Source organism: Helobdella robusta (assembly GCF_000326865.2).
Source record: "Helobdella robusta unplaced genomic scaffold HELROscaffold_23, whole genome shotgun sequence".
NCBI lineage: Eukaryota > Metazoa > Annelida > Clitellata > Rhynchobdellida > Glossiphoniidae > Helobdella > Helobdella robusta.
Genome location: NW_008704216.1, coordinates 1237184 through 1253905, shown reverse-complemented (window position 1 = coordinate 1253905; position 16722 = coordinate 1237184). Strand labels below are relative to the sequence as shown.

Here is a 16722-nt window from a genome sequence, read left to right as displayed (position 1 = left end):
GTATGTTTGTGTGTATGCATGTATGTATATAAGTATGAACGTATGTATGCATGGTTACTTTTGATTTTATCATCACCACTTTAAAACATTAGCACCAATTTTATGGTATATAAGGATAAATGAACGTGTAATTTGAAAACACAGTAAAACACACACACACACACACACAAATACATACAAACACACACACACATATATCCATATAATCTTATCAATATAAATATACACACACACACACACACACACACACATATATATATATATATATATATATATATATATATATATATATAATTGGATCTATTAAGCAAGGAATGAATGAATGAATAAGAGATTAAATAAAAAGATTTTTTTTTTATAAAAATACTAAATGACATACAACAATATTATAGAATTATAAAGAATGGCTATATAACATAATTATTACGTTAATATATATGGAATTACTATCAATATGTACTGTTCAATGTATGTATATATATATATATATATATATATATATATATATATATATATATGATGCTAGTATATGGAAATACACACCCACTCTTTCTCTCTCTCTCTCTCTCTCTCTCACACACACACACATACACACACACGCATACCCTTCTCTTTCTCACACATATACAAATACACACACACACACACACATATATATATATATACGCAATTTTGTAAAATGTAAACTTATAAGAAGATTGAATAAAATTCGTTCATGAGCAAGTAAGTGTTTCACAATTAGATTGTTTAACAAAAATAGTAATAATAATAATAAATATAACTATAATAATAATAATAATTATTATTATTTTTATTATTACTACTAATAAGATCATCATCATCATCGGTGTTAAATAGGAGAGAGAAGAACGAAAGAAAGAAGAAAATATGAACTGATGATGATGACGATGAAAGAGTGAATAAAAACTCACACACACACTCACACTCGCTCACACGCACACATACTAACACGCACACATACTAACACGCACACATACTAACACGCACACATACTAACACGCACACATACTAACACGCACACATACTAACACACGCAAGCGTAATCACGCCAGCACGAATGAGAAAAATAAAACTGAAATGGATAAAGTTAGATCACTCTACTACGTTAATTACGTTACTTTAAAAGAAACATAAAATAAATCGATCGACAAAGACTCTCTCTCATTTATCTCTCTCTCTCTCTCCCGTCTATCTGCATTTCTCTATCTCGCTCTTTTTCTCTCTCTCTCTCTCTCTCTCTCTCCTTCTCTCTCTCACCCTTCGTAGACTTCTCCTGATTTATTCCTAAGGTAGTTGCACGGAATGTAGCCCCTTTCCTGGGTCCTCCTGACAGTTCCGACGCACCAGCCATCCCTGATTGGCGTGACGTCATCGATGACGTCGTTCTCTCGGAAGGAGACGATGTTTTCATTGTCGTCGTCGTCATCCTCTCGGTCTGGATCGTAGTCGTACATGGCTATCAGGCAGTCCCCCTCGTCCTGCTGACCTTCCTAGGTTGGTGTTGGTCGTTGTTTTTCTCTCAACATTTGTATGACAAAACATACATACATACATACAAAACATAAAAAAACATCTATAAAAACATACAAAACATTTGTATGACAAAACATACATACATACAAAACATAAAAGACATCTATAAAAACGTGCAAAACATTTGTATGACATGAATGCAACGAAATGCCAACCCTTTTCAAACCTCACAACATTTGAAAAACATTTGTACGAAATGCAATGAAATGAATTGGAAATATTTTTATTGAAAGCAGGACTTATTTCCTACTAATATAAGAACGAAAGATGTGGCAGTACTAACATTCAACCCTCGTCCCCCACCATCATTCTCATCTTCATCGTCTTCTTCTCCATCATCACGTCTCCTCCTAACACCACCGATGTCTCTCTCACTTGCCAACATAACCCCCGACGCTTCAACTGATAATTTAGATTGAGCGCCAAACGAGTCGTCAACATAAGTTACTATTTCTTTTGTTTCCACGTCAGCAAGAGAAACTGCAGCTGCTTCTTGCTTAGCTACCGGGCTAACATTATCATTAACAACAGCAGAGATTTGATTGGCTGTGGAGACAGCTGTAGCAGCTGATGTGGTTGTAGTGACGGTAGCTGTGCTTGCATTGGAAGCAGCTGCGATGGTCGTTGGGTCTGGAAGTTTGGTTTGAAGTATGGTGGTGGCCTGTATGACTTTCTCGACCGATTGTTCGGCGCTTTTATCTGGCACGTCATCATCCCCATCAACGTTATTATTATTATTATTATTATTATTATTATTATTATTATTATTATTGCTCTGACAAGTGAGACCTCTGTTTGTATCGTCACCATCGTCATCGTCTTCGTTCATTCTTTCAGGACTTTTGTAGCGATTAAAATCGTCATCGTCATTTTTGCCAGCATCATCATCATCATCGTCGTCACCAACACGTTTGATGGCATAACTGATGCAATCCTCCGCGATGCTGGCCGCTATGGCATCTACTTCCGGCGGAACCATCTTCATCTCATCCTCATCATCGTTGACGTCATCATCGTTCTTATCGTTGCTAATTGGGAAAGCTGGCTCTGCTGCTCCTTCTAGAAATTATAGATAATAATAATTATTATTAATTATAATTAGAAATTATTTTCAAAATTATCAAAAAATATATATTGCAGAGCAAAATGATAGTTACCGTCATCATTGTCATCAGTTTTGCTGCCAACCGCATCATCAGCACCAGCAGCAGAAGAAGTAGCAGCAGCAGCAGCTTCATCTGTCTTCATCGTTATCATCACATCGTTCTTAGTCATCACATTATTACCATCATTCTCCACGAATGTATCATCATCATTATCATTATCGACATCAGCCGATTGCTGTTGCTGCTGATGTTGTTGTTCTTGCGTTAGTGACGCCGGGAATTCCGTGTCTATAAACAGAAAAGTTGTTTTTAGTTCGTGGCTAAACTACTCCTATGACATCATCATACATTGAGAAAGTTTTATCATCATCATTTCCGTCACCATTATCATATTCAAAAATTTATTTTAATAATAATAATTAATCCTCTCATCCTCTCTCTCTCTCTCTTTCTTTTTTTTTCTCTCTCTCTCTTACCTTCACTAGCGCTACTTCTACTTTTAGGCTTGTAGCCGCCAGCCAACGAGCCATAGTTTTCATTAACAGGGTCGTAGTCAGCTATCGAACCGACCTTTTTGGGCGGGGCTCTTGAAGTCTGGGCTGTTGTGATTGGTTGAAGACGATGTTAACTAATTAGCATATTATGAATGAATTAACATTATGATATCGGTGTTAACTAATTAGCATATTATGAATGAATTAACATAATAATATCGGCATCACCTTTGGTTCCGTCCGACCCATATATGGTAGAGTTAGTGACGCATCTTGATTTAAATGGTGAATATTTTTTACCATTTTCGCTACCGCTATCGTTGCTGGCCGCCCTCGAGATTAAGCTGTTCATAGCTTTGCTTCGATAGCTTAGCTGCTGTGGTTGTTCTGCCGCAGTTGCTGCTGTTTGTGGTTGAGTCGATAAATTTTCATTTTAGTTTCATTGAGAAATATGAGTGAGAGTGTGAGAATGATGATGACAAAAGTTCGCTCTCTAAGCAAAATCATGAAACATCATTACTATCACGATCAAAATCGTCACCACCACCATCATCATCATCATCATCGTGAATATTACCATTGTTGTTTTTAGCCTCTGCAGAATCACCAACATCCAAAGAAATGCTCGGTTTGAACGCTGCTGAACCGCCACTGAGCCTGTTTATTATCATCATTATCATCTTAATCATCATCCTAATTTTCAACAACAACAAAAATTACAACACAATTATTTTTATTTCTGAAAATCACACAAACACACACACACACACACACACACACACACACACATATATATATATACCTTTTATTGCCCTTGTATTCTAATTGGCTGATGAGGTTGTTGACCTTCTTGACCCTTTGAGTGACCGGGTCATCCGCTACCTCGATTTTGGAGCCTTTAATATTTTTCTCAAAGTCTTCGTGATACTTGACCTAGAAAAAAGAGCATATATAATTAGATGTAATTGGGTCAAAAAATTAGTTAACTAGATAGAAGTCAGCAAATCGAATATCTTTATGTAATTAGGTCACATCTGCAAATAGTAGTTAATTGGTTGCACTTTATATGCAATGGTGTTATAATAAACGATCAGACCAGATCATTAACATAAAATGGATTTATTAATGACGGGTTCATGCTAATTAGGTCAGGTTAATTAGGTGATGAATATTAATAACCTGGCTCTGAATTTTAGTATTTTGGGCTATCCTGGCCAGTTCTGGCGTCTCAGCTACTGTCGTTGCTTTGCTTTGCGGGCAGTGGCTGTTATGATAATGATGATGATGACGGTGATGATGATGACGATGATGGTGGCGGCGGTGATAATGATGGTGGTGGCAGTAATGGTAATGATGTTAGGGAAGATGAAGAAGATGATGATGATGATGATAAAGTTTAGGAAGAGTTGAGAAAATAATAAAGACGATGACTAAAAATTACAACTCACGCAACTATGATTCTATCGTTATTATTTATAGAATTTTCTGGAAATAATTATAACTGTGTGTGCGTGTGTGTGTGTATGTGTTTATGTGTGTGTTTTCGAGTGTGTTTATGTGTGTGAGTGTGTGCTTTCGAGTGAGATTATGTGTTTGCGTGTGTGTTTATGTGCGCGCGTGCGTCTGCGTAGTACGTAATTAAACTCAGTTGGAGAGAAAGTTATTAAAATTATTGTAGCTTTAAAACATGTAATATAACAGTATTACTATTTTATATATACTGCTTACAACTACTGCTACTACTACGACTACTACTATATCTCTTACTACTGCTGCTGCTGCTGTTGCCGCCACTACCACTACTACTACTATTACTACTACTACTACCACTACTACTACCACTACCAAACTAGTTATTATTACTATTATCAATAATAATAATAATAATATTATTATTATTATTTTAAATATATATAATAATAATATGTATTGTGGATGGCGTCGAGGGGTATTTCGGTTTCATCATAGGTGTGGATGGCGTCGAGGGGTATTTCGGTTTCATCATAGGTAGCCAAACGGCAACCCCCGATCTCGGGGAAAATGCCGTCTAAACGTGTGTTGTTGTTGTTAATAATAATATGTATATATTATTTTATAATACAATGAAGAAACTAGTCGGAGATCTGCAAGAACAGGATGTTACATGAAGAGAGCAAGAAAGATATGAATATACATAGGCCCCACTATTTTAGTTAATGCTGTTTGGTTGTTAATTAAGTTATGGAGAAATAATTAAAAATAAATGAATGATTGTGTGAATGAATGAATGTATGTATGAATGAATGAATGAACGAACGAATGAATGAACAAAGAACAAACAAGCTACTTAATGAAAGAATTAACAAACAAAACGAAAACAACCAAGTAAATAATTATTATACCTATTCTTCTATTCATTCATTCTTTCATTCATTCACCTATTTCATAATTCATTAATTCATTTCATAATTCATTAACCTATTTCATAATTCATTCATTCATATCTTTATTCAATTATTCATTGTTTGGTCGGGCACAATTTGAAATTTCATTTGTCCATTCAAGTTGTTGACATAAGCTTAAAAGCATAACATGACAGTATTAACATTTTAAAATTTTTGTCGTCCATTCAATCATTCGTTCATTCAGCGTTGTTTGAATATTTAGCTAAAAAAGATACAACACACCTGACTTCTATTGTTGTCCAACAATAACAACAATAAATAATAATAATTAATAATAATAATATTTTTAAAGACATAGTGCCATTTAGCCAATATATAAGGATATTAATATTATGTTCAATACCTGCTTCTACATCTACTACTACTGCTACTGCTACTACTACTACTACTACTGCAGCTACTACAATTACAACTAAAACTACTACTACTTTTCACTACTAATATCTTTTTTGTCAGTCACAATCGGTATTCACAAAATTCTAACAAAGCCTAAATAATACCTCACCTGGAGTTAATAACTCTTATAGAGAAGCAATAGCAATAACAATAACAACAACAACGTTAATAATAGCAATAATAATAATAATAATAATAATAATAATAACAAAATTAAGAATAATGAGCAGTAACAACATCAACACCATCATGGACATTATCAAGGTAAACCAGTACCTCCATCATTACATATATATATATATATATATATATATATATATATATATTTATATATTTATATAATATTTATATATAAGTAATTATCATAGTTTATCATCATATTCATTATTATTATTGTTATTATTATTATTGTTATAATTGTTATTTTGCTGTGCAATGTTAAGTGTGTGATTGAATGTGGGTTAAGACTGATTAAAACATTCAGATATGGTTGATCATTATTTTTATTATTTGTGATTATTATTTGTGATTATTATTATTATTATTATTATTAGTTATTATTATTTACAATATATTTATTCAATTATTATCATTACTCTATTAAAGCACATAACAGGCAAATAAACATGCAAGAAAGTAGTTGGCATGTTAGGAAGAGATTTTAAAAGGATATCATTAATAGCAATAAATATTCGCACACACACGCGCGCTCGCACGCACACAAAAGAAAACATTTACATACACTAACAAACACACAAAAATTAACACACACACACTCACAAGCACACACATACACACACAAATACACCTATATAACAAAAATAACACTACTATGCCTTTTGATCTTTTACAAACTATGACTCAGAAAGAAAAAAAATACAATTCATTATTACAAACAGTCATATGTAGTGTATATATGGTATATATAATAACAATAATAATAATAACAATAATAATAAAAATAACAAAATAATAATAAAAATAAATAAATTTCCATTGCTAACGCAACACAGTAAGGCAATTTGTTGTAGCCTTTGTAGGTTTTTACATTCAACAGCATCTGACATTCTGTACACTTGAAACATGCCTTATGCCAAACCTGTATTTTTGTAATTATATAATTTGTATTATTATCATTCTTATAAAATATAAGAGTGGTATTAATCATGGCTAATCTAATATAATTTGATTTAATTTTAAAACCAAAGCCAAAATTTAACTTTGAGCATTTGTAAAAAAAAGAGTCAAGAAGAAACTATTAAATAACTAATGTTTGTGAAAGATTAAGATTACCAAAATTAAAAAACTTTACCAAAGCTAAAGTAAAAATAGGCCAGGTAAACAATAAATTAGTGAAATTAGTAAATAAAAAACTAAAGAATGGTATTCATGCCGAAAATAATTAACAATAAAATACCAACTGTAAACACTAGATCATGAGTTGAACAATTATGATTATAATAAAAATATTATTTTTAATTATTATTTTTTAAATAAAAAAACAAAATTAAATAAATTAAACAAAATTGAACAAAAAATAAAAAATAAAATAACCTTGTCCAAGCATTTCAGTTCCTCAAGAGGATAAACTGATTTCTGGCACTTTGTACAGACTTTTACCATAATTAATTATTAGATTTAAATTAAATATTAATTAAATAAAATAAATTCAGTCGGGAATTGAAAGTTTTAATTCTTATTTTAAAAACTGTCATTCGCTAAACCGCATTTAAATGTTTTTTGCCAAATGGGTGATGTTAAGAAATTTTTAAACGTGAGACAAAGAACATTAAACTATGTACCACCAAAAGGATTTGTTTTTAATTTCAAATTCAAAAGATTATATCATGGATATGAATATATTTATATTATATATATCCATGAGTTATATACTTATGTATACAAATGTATAATAACTAAAACACATGAAAATACAAAAATATGACCGTAAATTTAACAAAAACGTACAATCTAATAACTTTTCTATTCATCCTTCTTGGTATCAAACGTATCAGATTTCAAAGATAGTTTAGTGTGGGTCAGACGTGCGTTAGTATGGGCTTTGATGTGTTTATGCGTGTATTATGGAGTGTATGTTTACGTATGTATATATATACACACTACACTCATATATCTATTTATCGTATGGAATCGCTACGTAAATAACATGACATAACATAGCATAACATAAGATTTTTTATAGTGAACCAAGTCTGTGACAGGACCACTGAGACTTTTTTTACCATCCTACTTTTGCCATGTTTCTTTTAAAGTTATCAGTTGTTTCTGCGCATATTATTTAATCTTTCTCCAAAACCAACTTTTTGCTGTCTATTTTGTAGTGTGTTTCCACTTGAGTGTGTTTCCTGTGATTCCACTTGCCTCCAATTTTAAGACCAAACGTTTATGCGGTCGGTACCTTATCGAAAGCCTTAGCAAAATCCAAGTACAAAATATCCACTGCTTTCTTCTTGTCAAAATTTTCATAAACCTCTTTAAAAAAAAGTTAAGCAAATTTGTTAGGCACGAACGCTTATCCCTAAATCCGTGTTGGCTCTTGTATATGATATCGAATTTTTGCCAAGTGATTCACAATTATCTTTTTAATCATCCTTTCTAGTACCTTGCATACAATGCTTGTAAGGCTAATTGGTCTATAATTTCCTGAGTCGCAACGATCTCCTTCCTTGAAGAGTGGCACTATGATTATATCTTTCCAATCTGATGGTATTTCACCAGATGCCATTAGTTGAATCATTAGTTAAAAAAACGATTCTTAATACTTTGACATTGATAAGCTGACACATATCCATCATTTGATCATTTGTAATAAAATTGTCGTTAAGTAATCAACAGAATTAAATAAATTTTTCGATGGATAGAAACCAAACAAAAGCAATTTTCCTATTTTAATAGCTTTTATCTATACCTAATCCATTCTGAAGCTTTTAAAAATTGTGCAGACGTGAGATTATTTTTTACGAGGGTCCTAGATATATAAAGTAGTTTCTACATCTATGGTGGGTGATGATTTACCAAAAGAGTTCATGGCAAGCCATCATCAAAATATGAAAACAGCACAATTCGCATTTTATTCATTTATCGCTCTCATCAACCTAAACCATCATTATTCTGAAAGCAATATGGCCGATCGATTGTTCCATGTACATGACGTAATAATATTTACGTGACGTCAACAAAGAACAATTGAACTATTTCAGTATTTTCATCAAAGATAAAACATTTCAAGAAAGTCGTCAATTAATTATGTTCATTGTTTATTTTTTTGTAGATTCAAAAGCATCCTTGTCATTTATAAAAAATATTATGCGTAATAAAAATGTATTAAATAATAATATTTTGACTTTTTATAATATAAATGTGATAACATTATTTTATACTTCCTTGGTAACGAACAGAATGAAATACTTGGCGGTAGTTTTGACCAGGGTGTCACCAGGAAAGATTTCTTTCAATCTTTTTCAATAACAAAATTAAGTAAAAATTGCAACTCAAGATAGAACCGAACCCACACGCTCACATCCAACCAATATAACTAAATAATATAACCAAATTTAATATTATCAATTAATAAACAAATGATAAAATTATATTTTAATAATTATAATTGAGCACATACACACAACAGGGCTTACGGACTATTCATTCAAGGGCTTACGAAAGCCAGAAGAACATAAATCAAAGAAGTATTTGTATTAGAAGTCTGTGAAACATTTTTTCAACGGAAAAGGTACTGTCTTTTGACGAAAATTGTCGTGATAAGCAAAAAAAAGTCAATATTTCAACCCAACATTTTTGGCAGTGTTGCCAAAATTAGGCTGACGACCTATATTTTTTTTGCTTCTTACGTCAATTTTTGGTTGATTTTCGACATCAAACTGCGCTTTTTCAGTTAGCACATTGAGTTTTACTGACTCACAACACAACTGGGAAGAGGTACCAGATCCATCACAGCACACGCACACATACACACGCTCACACACGCTCACACACGCACAGTTTTAACTCTAAATTAATAAATATTCTGGCTGGGTACATCGATATATTAAACCATTATTATTATTATTATCTAAAATGTTAGTTAACTTTCAATCCGAAAAACGTACTTATCTCTGACGTCATCCAAAATGTCCGGATGGCCGGGATGTACCTTTTTGTAGTTTCGGTATGCGCACCAGCTACTCAAGTAACCGGCATAATGGTCGATAGTCGATTCTAAATGATCGGTAAACGAATCATCCCTGTTTATAAATTATAATATAAATTTTCATTCAAACTTTTTCACATTTAGAGGTATAAAATGCAATGCAAACATGCATATAAACATCGTACGTAAAGAAGCGTGAATCAGGGCATTATGATTATGATAGCCGCTGAGAAATCTTTGAAATTGAACTACGACACAGAACTCAGACGCTTTTAAACATTACGCTATCTTGTCTCAAAATGATGAATATAATATAAAAATGTAATTTATTTATTCCCAATGTAATAAGTTGATCGAGAGCAAAATTTAAACCTTTCGGCATTCGGGTATAGAGTTTTCAGTTCTTCAAATATATCTTTGTAGCTGTTATCTAAATGTTTGACCTCCTTTGGTTCAAAATCTTTTGTCATCCCAGGACAAAACTTGATGAAATTTTTATTACATGCGTATGTGTATATCTACATGTGTATCTATGAATATATTTGTGTGTGTGCCTATATATCTGTATTTGCATGCGAATGTGCTCGAGTATTTATGTCTGTCTCTCTCTCTCTCTCTCTCTCTCTCTCTCTCTCTCTCTCTCTCTCTGTGTGTTTGTGTGTGTGTGGTGTGTTTTGCATACCTCTTGTTTAATTTTTTCGGCATTTTCATCTTCAAATTCATGAGTTCGGTATCCGTACAATGCCAGCAAGCCCCCAGGTCTCAGCACTTTCATGCACGCTTCGTAAAACTTTGCCCTGTCTGCCAGCCAATGGACTGCTTGGCCAGACTGAAAAGAATTAATCATACATACGTACACACACACACACAAACTTACACACACGTACAGACACACACACACACATATACACACGCACACGCTATAAAAAAAATCACTAACGACAATCAAATCGATACTGTTCTCTGAAAACATTTGCGAGATCATAAGAGCATCTTCGTTTAAATACGTTACTCGGCTCGGGTCCTTCATACCGTATGTCTTCATTTTTCGTAAAATAATTATTTAAAAAAATTATTTTTAATAAATTTTTCTATAATTTTAACGGTGTAATAAAAATAAAAACAGAATAAAATAAATTATTTCAAACTTACGACTTTGGCTTTGAAAATTTGCGTCTTACTCGAGTCAATACCGAACGACTCTTGCACAAAATCGACCAGCATTAATGTCGAAATACCGGTACCGCAACCGATGTCGAGTGCCTCGCGCCATCTACCGTTGTCATTTTTCTTGTATTCTTAGAAAAATGAAATAAATAATATATAAAATAATTTATAATTATGTAATAATTATCAAAACTTTTTTATTTCTCCCTCTCTCTTACTTTCTCTCAATTCGTTCGGTAACCTATCGGTACTTTCGGTAAGTTTCCTGTCGATTATTTCGAATATCTTTTTCGGATATCTCGGTCTGTATTTATGGAACAATTCGGTATGATCCTCATCCTCATATTGACTGCACATCTCTGCTTCTGTCTTTTCGGCAGCTAGCAATGCAAATGATAATAATAATAATATGGATAAATTAGTATCATTCATTTTAAATCTCTGAATTTTGTTTTTATTAAAAATAAAATGGTCAATAATATCAATTGGTAAGACGAAGAATGAACGAGCAAATGAATGAATGAATAAATGAATGAATGAATGGATGAATGAATGAATGAATGAAACCTGAATTAGCTAACTAAACTACTTGATGTTGTTATATAAGACACTACAGAAAACACAGAAACACGTATAAACCCTAGCTAAAAGCACCAAACGACATAAAACAGAACTACAAACCATACAAAAACAAACCGATTCAGAAATTTTATAGTTGCACCACATTGTACATATACTTACCACTTACCAATAGAGGAAAAATGATTTTAAGTATAGCACGTATCTGCTCAATACACTCATCTTTTTTCACTCTCTTTTTCTCTGTCTCTCTCTTTCTCTCTCTCTTTATATATATATATATATATACACTTGAAATTGAATGAATGAGTGTATTGGTGTGTGCGTATGAATGTATATGTTTGTTTGTTTACATAGGTTCTTACTTGAGGTTTTTAGGTCTTTACACGTACACGTGCGTACACATGCATGTGTGTGTATTTACTTTGGGTGTCATCCATCGCTCTCTCTCTCTCTCTCTCTCTTCCCCTCTCTTTTCTCTCTCTCTTTCTGCTGCATAATGTTGCGAAACATTGTGAGAACTCTGGCATTTTGTCGTACAAACTTCTCATTGCTCTGTAATTGATTTCGTACTCTTCTTCTTTCACTTTGACCTGACCCTAACTCTCGCTAGATGACCCCGGATGAATAGGACCCAGACCCAGATTGAAGGGGTGATTGCCAAATGGGGATCTCTGGCTATATTGGGACAAGGTCCATAGATAAAAATGTGACATGAATTTGTTATTAATCGCAGAAATTGCTGACTTGGAAACTAACTAATGATTATGTGAGGTACAATCATGTGTAGGTCTAACGAACATACAACTAATTTGATCGTATTACGTCTATGAGGGTACCATAAATTAAGTACCTTGTGAAGTGCATACTTGAAACGTTCTATTTATTAACGAGTGAAATATGAAACTATTTTCACGTAACGCACATACATTCGTTCGTATACCATGTTTACAAGCTTAGGATTAGGGTTATAGATACACTATTATAATACTGATAGTGCAGATGGTAACTTTTAATATTATTATCATTAATATTTTATTACTATGGAGATTTATATAGCGCACACTATAATGTGATTCGTAAAAATTAACAAGTTTAACGAACTCTGTCACGTGAATAAATGTAAACAAGAAAAATAAACAATGAAAGCTTGATATTTCACACACACACACACACACACACACACACACACACACACACACACACACACACACACACACACACACACACACACATATATATATATATATATATATATATATATATATATATATATATATATATATACATATATATATATATACACACACACACACAGACACGCACGAATTTGTTTATTTCACTCCAACTATCATGAAATATTCACAGGAGGCTTTAACAGGTGAATCTATAGGAATTAGTTTTCCAGATCTGTCAAGAGGATGAATTTATTTTTAAAAATTATTTAACCATTGATTACGTCACACGGGGGGGGGCGAAGGTACATCCCTCCCCCGAAAAAATTCAAATGTTAACTTTATTCGATATAAAGTGTTTAAACAAGTTTGATTATTTTTCTCTGCAAACGTGTGAAGTCACACACCACACACACACTCATTAATGACGTCACACCAACTTGTCGATGACGTCATCGAGTGTATCCGGATGTAGATCGGGGTTGGACTTCTTGAAGTTTCGGTAGACGGCGCAGGACCGCAAGTAACCGACGTATTCGGTTATACTCGTTTCGATCCTGTTCATGTAGGAGTCGCATCTATGAAATAATATAAAAAAAGTAATTATGAATATTATTATAACAAATAACAACAACAATAATAAATAATAATAAATAATAATAATAAATAATAATAAAATAATAGCAAAAACCTTCCAGAATTAGGAAAATATTTCTTTAGTTCAATTGATATGCTTTCGTATTTATCAAGGAAATGATTCATTATTGTCTCATTGCCTTTACAAACGGTCAGAATAAACTGAAAATTATTTGGAAATTATGATGAAATATTTAAAGATAATATTTAGTAATTAGTTAAACACAAAAAGATCCTCGCTTATCCAATGTGTTAAAGAGGAAGAAAGAGAGAGAGGAGAGAGAGAGAGGAGAGGGGAGAGAGACAGAGTGAGAAGAAAAATAGTAGAAAAAAAAGAATAGTAGTAGAAAAAAACTAATGCAAGTGAAAAATTTCTCAAAGTCATCATCATCGTCCTCATCACCACCACCATCACGTCGTCATCATCACCGTCATTACTTCTTTATTTATTTCCTCCAGTCTTTCGTCGTCAAATGTATAACCGGCGTAGCCAATGAGAACCAGCATGCCTCCCGGCCTTAAAACATTTTGGCAGATTTTAAAAAATTTACCCCTTTCAAGCCAATGAACTGCCTGGCAAATCTGTTATTATTTTTATTATTATTTTATTTATTGTTGTTGTTGTTACTCTAGTAGTCTGTGTCTAAGTTTGCCTCTAAGTCTGGGTCTAAGTTTGTGTCTAATTTTGTGTCTAAGTTGTGTGTTTTTTTTAAGAGCGTTTGAATATTTAAAAGGAATTTCCGTATGTGTGTGTGTGTGTGTGTTACCTAACTGCCTAAATAACCAAAAACACTGAACCACTACTGACAATGATTAAATCCACACTGTCTCTCTGGAACATTTTCTCAATGTTAAGTGCATCGTCGCATAGGAATGTCACACGACTCGGATCTCTACAACCGTATTCCTGATAACGATAATAATAATAATAATATATAATAATAATATATAATAATAATATATAATAATAATATATAATAATAATATATAATAATAATATATAATAATAATATATAATAATATTAAATGGAGAAAAACCTATCCACTCACAATTTTTGCCTGGTGTATTTGAGCTTCACTTGCATCAATACCGTAGCTAGATTGGAAGTGCGGGGGTAGCATCAAAGTGGCGAACCCCGTACCGCACGCAACATCCAAGGCCACTCTCCATTTGCTCTGCTTGTTCCTTTTATATTCTGAATGAATGGATGGATGAATGAATGAATGAATGGATGGATGAATGAAAACTGAAAAGATGGTTGGATTAAAGAAAGAGAGAATAGATGAATGGATGAATTAAAGAGTGATTGAATGAAAGAATAAATTATTGAATGAATGAATGAACGAACGAACGAACAAATGATGTACAACACAATGGAATCGACTAACCTTCCCTCAGATGGTCAGGTAACTTATCGGTACTCTCGGTCAATTTTCGATCGATTATTTCGAATATTTCTTTCGGATATTTTGGTCGGTATTTGCGGTACAACTCCGAATGATCGTGCTCTAAAAATAGCTCAGACATTGTTTACTTCCCTGAATTGTTATCATTTATCACATTAAAATTTGAAGATCCAATTACCATTCAAAACACAATAAAATACTAAATGGATTTAAATCTTTTTTACAAAATTTAAAACTAAACAAAATCAACAATAACCAGAAAAAAAAGAAAGAAAAAAGAAATAGGCGGGAAGGTAGCCCATTTGTGCTGAAACGCAAAAAATTGGCAACACAAACAAACATTAAAATTAATTCTTACGAGTATATGTACACTACAGCTATGACACTGTTGTTGTACAACAACAGTGTCATAACGAAGTAAATCGTGACTACACAGTACTACCCTTTACATGCTAACACTAATAGTCCTGACCTTTGTAATATTACCTAAACTGAACTGAGTCTCGTTATTATTTCGACACTAACACTAGATATAACGAAACGAAGCGCAGTACTAATCCATGCTGTAAAAAATAAAAATTATGAAATAAAATCAGCAAGTTATGTAGCGACTTATGATTACTATTATTTAAACTTGCTGTACACACACACACACACACACACATATATATATATATATATATATATATATATATATAATAAATAAATAATGCAGGTAAAAGATGTTTCTTATTATAGCTTAATGTTTGGGTAATGCACTGTCTTTCTATATATTTATACAATGCACACATATATACACACACATATTTTTTTTTTTTGTATTTTCAAAGTTTATTCGTAATCAACAACATATCAAATAAGTGAATAAAAGTTATGAAGTTGAATATGCGGAGACCGAATAAGACTGTTTGTCTTGTGGTCATATATATATATATATATATATATATATATATATATATATATATATATATATATATATATGTAACTAGTTCGATATTAATTAAAACGCAACAACCGATATATATAATTGAACTTCTTTCATCAAAACCTAACTAAATATTTAGATCAAGTAAAACCAATATATTATTGAACTTCTTTTATTAAAACCTAACTAAATATTTAGATCAAGTAAAAGTAAAACCAATTTATTATTGAACTTCTTTTACTAAAACCTAACTAAATACTTAGATCAAGTAAAACCAATTTATCATTGAACTTCTTTTACTAAACCCTAACTAAATATTTAGATCAAGTAAAACCAATATATTATTGAACTTCTTCTACTAAAGCCTGACTAAATATTTAGATCAAGTAAAACCAATATATTATTGAACTTCTTCTACTAAAGCCTGACTAAATATTTAGATCAAGTAAAACCAATATATTATTGAACTTCTTCTACTAAAGCCTGATTAAATATTTAGATCAAGTAAAACCAATATATTATTGAACTTCTTTTGCTAAAGCCTGACTAAATATTTAGATCAAGTAAATCAAACTAAAATAATAACCAACTTTATTAATGTCAATTCCGGCACAGCAAGAACAAAATAGGGAAGAAGGTGCCTTAACTCATTTGTGCCAGCTATTTGACAT

General features: G+C 32.1%; 3 protein-coding genes across 3 annotated transcripts; all 3 read right to left on the bottom strand.

Annotated features, from left to right (window-relative positions):
• Nucleotides 1-347: 347 nt before the first annotated feature.
• On the bottom strand, nucleotides 348-7617 carry HELRODRAFT_191662 (hypothetical protein; the record flags this gene model as incomplete). Its single annotated transcript, XM_009018969.1, has 14 exons — nucleotides 348-472; nucleotides 501-539; nucleotides 588-940; nucleotides 1001-1223; nucleotides 1244-1511; nucleotides 1838-2613; nucleotides 2712-2948; nucleotides 3137-3259; nucleotides 3383-3556; nucleotides 3766-3811; nucleotides 4001-4087; nucleotides 4334-4418; nucleotides 6999-7093; nucleotides 7549-7617. The coding sequence occupies 10 exons, from the start codon at nucleotides 7615-7617 to the stop codon at nucleotides 1275-1277; spliced, it is 1929 nt and encodes a 642-aa protein (XP_009017217.1). The 3' UTR covers nucleotides 348-472; nucleotides 501-539; nucleotides 588-940; nucleotides 1001-1223; nucleotides 1244-1274.
• Nucleotides 7618-9258: 1641 nt separating this feature from the next.
• Nucleotides 9259-11813, bottom strand: HELRODRAFT_154744 (hypothetical protein). The gene is made up of 7 exons (XM_009018968.1): nucleotides 11548-11813; nucleotides 11309-11460; nucleotides 11103-11198; nucleotides 10845-10991; nucleotides 10535-10644; nucleotides 10122-10256; nucleotides 9259-9471 (listed from the first exon to the last, which is right to left on the bottom strand). The coding sequence occupies exons 1-7, from the start codon at nucleotides 11759-11761 to the stop codon at nucleotides 9390-9392; spliced, it is 936 nt and encodes a 311-aa protein (XP_009017216.1). The 5' UTR covers nucleotides 11762-11813; the 3' UTR covers nucleotides 9259-9389.
• Nucleotides 11814-12904: 1091 nt separating this feature from the next.
• On the bottom strand, nucleotides 12905-15441 carry HELRODRAFT_154743 (hypothetical protein). Its single transcript, XM_009018967.1, is given in 10 exon segments — nucleotides 12905-13058; nucleotides 13091-13121; nucleotides 13123-13318; nucleotides 13524-13661; nucleotides 13775-13881; nucleotides 14158-14301; nucleotides 14528-14626; nucleotides 14770-14915; nucleotides 15109-15263; nucleotides 15389-15441. 7 exon segments carry the CDS (start codon nucleotides 15245-15247, stop codon nucleotides 13243-13245), a joined length of 849 nt encoding a protein of 282 aa, XP_009017215.1. The 5' UTR covers nucleotides 15248-15263; nucleotides 15389-15441; the 3' UTR covers nucleotides 12905-13058; nucleotides 13091-13121; nucleotides 13123-13242.
• Nucleotides 15442-16722: the final 1281 nt, after the last annotated feature.

Excerpts from the sequence above, each read along its gene's own strand:
- HELRODRAFT_154744 (XM_009018968.1), bottom strand. The coding sequence starts at position 11,761 with ATGAATGATACTAATTTATCCATATTATTATTATTATCATTTGCATTG. Across the intron at positions 10,257-10,534 it reads CTATACCCGAATGCCGAAAG|GGATGATTCGTTTACCGATC; the intron begins GTTTAAATTTTG and ends ATTTATAAACAG. Across the intron at positions 9,472-10,121 it reads TTGGATGACGTCAGAGATAA|ATTGAAAGAAATCTTTCCTG; the intron begins GTACGTTTTTCG and ends TTATTGAAAAAG.
- HELRODRAFT_154743 (XM_009018967.1), bottom strand. The coding sequence starts at position 15,247 with ATGTCTGAGCTATTTTTAGAGCACGATCATTCGGAGTTGTACCGCAAA. Across the intron at positions 14,916-15,108 it reads ACCTGACCATCTGAGGGAAG|AATATAAAAGGAACAAGCAG; the intron begins GTTAGTCGATTC and ends CCATTCATTCAG. Across the intron at positions 14,627-14,769 it reads AAATACACCAGGCAAAAATT|GAATACGGTTGTAGAGATCC; the intron begins GTGAGTGGATAG and ends TATCGTTATCAG.